At 34.5% G+C, this 2,500-nt stretch overlaps 1 protein-coding gene across 1 annotated transcript in view; it reads right to left on the bottom strand.

Annotated features, from left to right (window-relative positions):
• The window catches only part of LOC113818003 (uncharacterized), a 7,585-nt gene that overhangs the window by 2,449 nt on the left and 2,636 nt on the right, over positions 1–2,500 (bottom strand). Inside the window, exons 2-3 of the mRNA XM_027370121.2 lie at positions 1,462–1,569; positions 1–317 (exon numbers count right to left, since the gene is read on the bottom strand). The exon at positions 1–317 is cut by the window's left edge and continues 2,449 nt beyond it. Of these exons, the coding sequence (XP_027225922.2) occupies positions 1–165 (165 nt within the window). The 5' untranslated portion in view covers positions 166–317; positions 1,462–1,569. The remainder of the gene's footprint in view (positions 318–1,461; positions 1,570–2,500) is intronic.

Genomic DNA, 2,500 nt, shown 5'->3' with positions numbered 1-2,500 from the left:
TTTGTATTTCTTATTAGAAAGACCAAGACTTTGAGAATATACTTTGACATTTTGATTTCCTCCCTTGTACATCCATTTCACTACCTCTGCCAACACGCGCTGACCCTCTATGTTCACTGCTACCTGATATCGGAAACCATTCACTATGTTTCTTGTTAAGTGCATTGCATAGGAGTGGGGTTGTGTGGAGACAGGTGTGCTGGAAGCTCGCGGAGTTTCTTCAAGCTCTCTCTTTCTTTACACAGCTGTATGCAAGAGGTCTGGTCATCTTACAGAGCAGCGAACTTCAGCAGTGTTTTCTTTAGCAGTGTTGACATCTGTACGGAGAGAGTGTCACGATTATAAAAAAACATAAAGCTAATATTGTTTCTTATAGGGAAGATGAAAACATAGCTAAACTGTGTACACAGATAAGATAGGACCCAAACGAGTAAAAGCCCGTAGATTGTCAGCATGAAATATTCCAAACCCGTTGGATCAAGAAAGTGTTTCCGAATCTAAGGACCTTAGTAGGATTCACTGTTGGTGCATAGTACTCCCAAGGTTATATGAAACACATATGAATAAAAAAATGTAATGCTACATGAAAGAGGTCAGTTCCTTAAAGTTAGTTTTTAATAATCACATTGTATAGATAACAGCTTTACGAAAAATCGAGAGAGAGAACGAGAATGAGAGAATAAAAAGTGAAAATGGGGGAGAAGAGAAAGAGAATGGGAGAATAAAAAGTTGGAGTGGGGAGAGGAAAGAGAGAAAAATATAGATACAAAGAGAGAGAGAGAAAAAAAAGAATGGGAGAATAAAAAGTGAGAGTGGGGAGAGGAAAGAGAAAGGACAGATGCAGAGAGAGAGAAAAAAAAATTCTTTCTCTCTAACTGCTTTCCTCCTTCCTCAAACACCAAAAAAAAAAAAAAAAAAAAAAAAAAAAAAACGTATGCCCTATAACCAAATCTCAAAGAAGTGTTGAAGTTTAATTGGGTATGTTTCAGGGCTTTAAAAATGTGGTCATCAAGCACTCTGGATCTGAAAACGTCTTTTGAGGTTGAGTTTGGTGCTTTTGCTTTTATAGTCATTAATAATTGGCCATTGCAAAAGGAAGCTGCAAATGTAATTGGTCAGCCGCAACTTAGAGTCCCAGTAATATATATATGTTTGCATTCTGTAACGGATATATGCAGTTTAAGCATGACACTGTGCATAAGGAAAATATTAATAATAGAATTATAATATGATGATGATAATAACTATTGTAATAATAATGATAATGGTAATAATAACAATAATCATTAATAACATTAATAATAACAATAATCCTTAATAACATTAATAATAACAATAATCATTAATAACATTAATAATAACAATAATCCTTAATAACATTAATAATACCTGTACATCGATCTTGGAAGGAAAAACATTCCGGGAGACTAATATATACAAAACACCAATCACTGAACTCACAGTTTCGAAGACGCTCTCAGGAAGGTAACCGGGGAGTCCGTGGTACTGGTACGAGAATTCCTTGTATCCTAAATATTATGCTACGGCTCCTAAGGGCTTCTGATGGCTCTGGAATACGGTTCGAAATAGTTATACATTTGTTATGTATTGTGCAATGACATGATATACAAGGAAGAAGCGTTGGCTGATCAATAGATATGAATTGTTGGTAAAATAAGGCATTGGTCAAAAAGAAGCATAAGGGGATATTTTACTGATAGTTTACTTCTCCGACCTATCCCAAGAAAGAAAGAAAAAAAAGGTAAATTCATTCCAATTTACCCAGTCCGTTTTGGGGGAAAAACAGGTGTTGAAGGTATCCCTTCTCTTATCGAAAAAAAAATTAAATTAGTATCAAACGTAACGATAAGACCTAGATTTGAGCTGATTAGAATAGAAACGATATATAGCAAATCGGATCATTCCAAAGTCCGGGTGAGTTGCCAGTTTTTATATTTTCTCATGAAACTGGTAGTGGCCCTATAGCTCTTATGAAAGTGTCCTAAGTGTCATCTTCCTTCATACTACGTTGTCAACTTAACCGTAAATCTATGTTGCATGTAACCCCGGTAAGGTAATTTAGAAAACTGAATTGTAAAGGACAGAAAATCTCCATCACTTGACAAACGTCTTGACACCAAAAATAGGAATCTCTGGTTAGGCTGGCAGTGACCTGTTTATACAACAATATGTGATATGCATTAACATTACACAATAATAGATATAACGCGCAATTGATGCCAGTGGCCGTGTTACTGATAATAAATTTTATTTCTAGATAGGTGTAGAGATAATTAGAAACATGAATGAATATGATTTACGTTAGCAATACCCTAAGCGACCATGACTTTGAAAATGGAGATTCAGATTATTATATCAGCTTTAATTGTAAAAGAAATAGATGGATAAGGAAGAAATTAAAACCAAAAAATAGATGTAGGGAATATGAAATAGGTTAATTAACATTAATACACATTAATTTTGAAAAAAATAACTGCAA

This window comes from Penaeus vannamei, chromosome 38 (assembly GCF_042767895.1).
Source record: "Penaeus vannamei isolate JL-2024 chromosome 38, ASM4276789v1, whole genome shotgun sequence".
NCBI lineage: Eukaryota > Metazoa > Arthropoda > Malacostraca > Decapoda > Penaeidae > Penaeus > Penaeus vannamei.
This window is presented reverse-complemented; position numbering and strand designations above follow the sequence as displayed.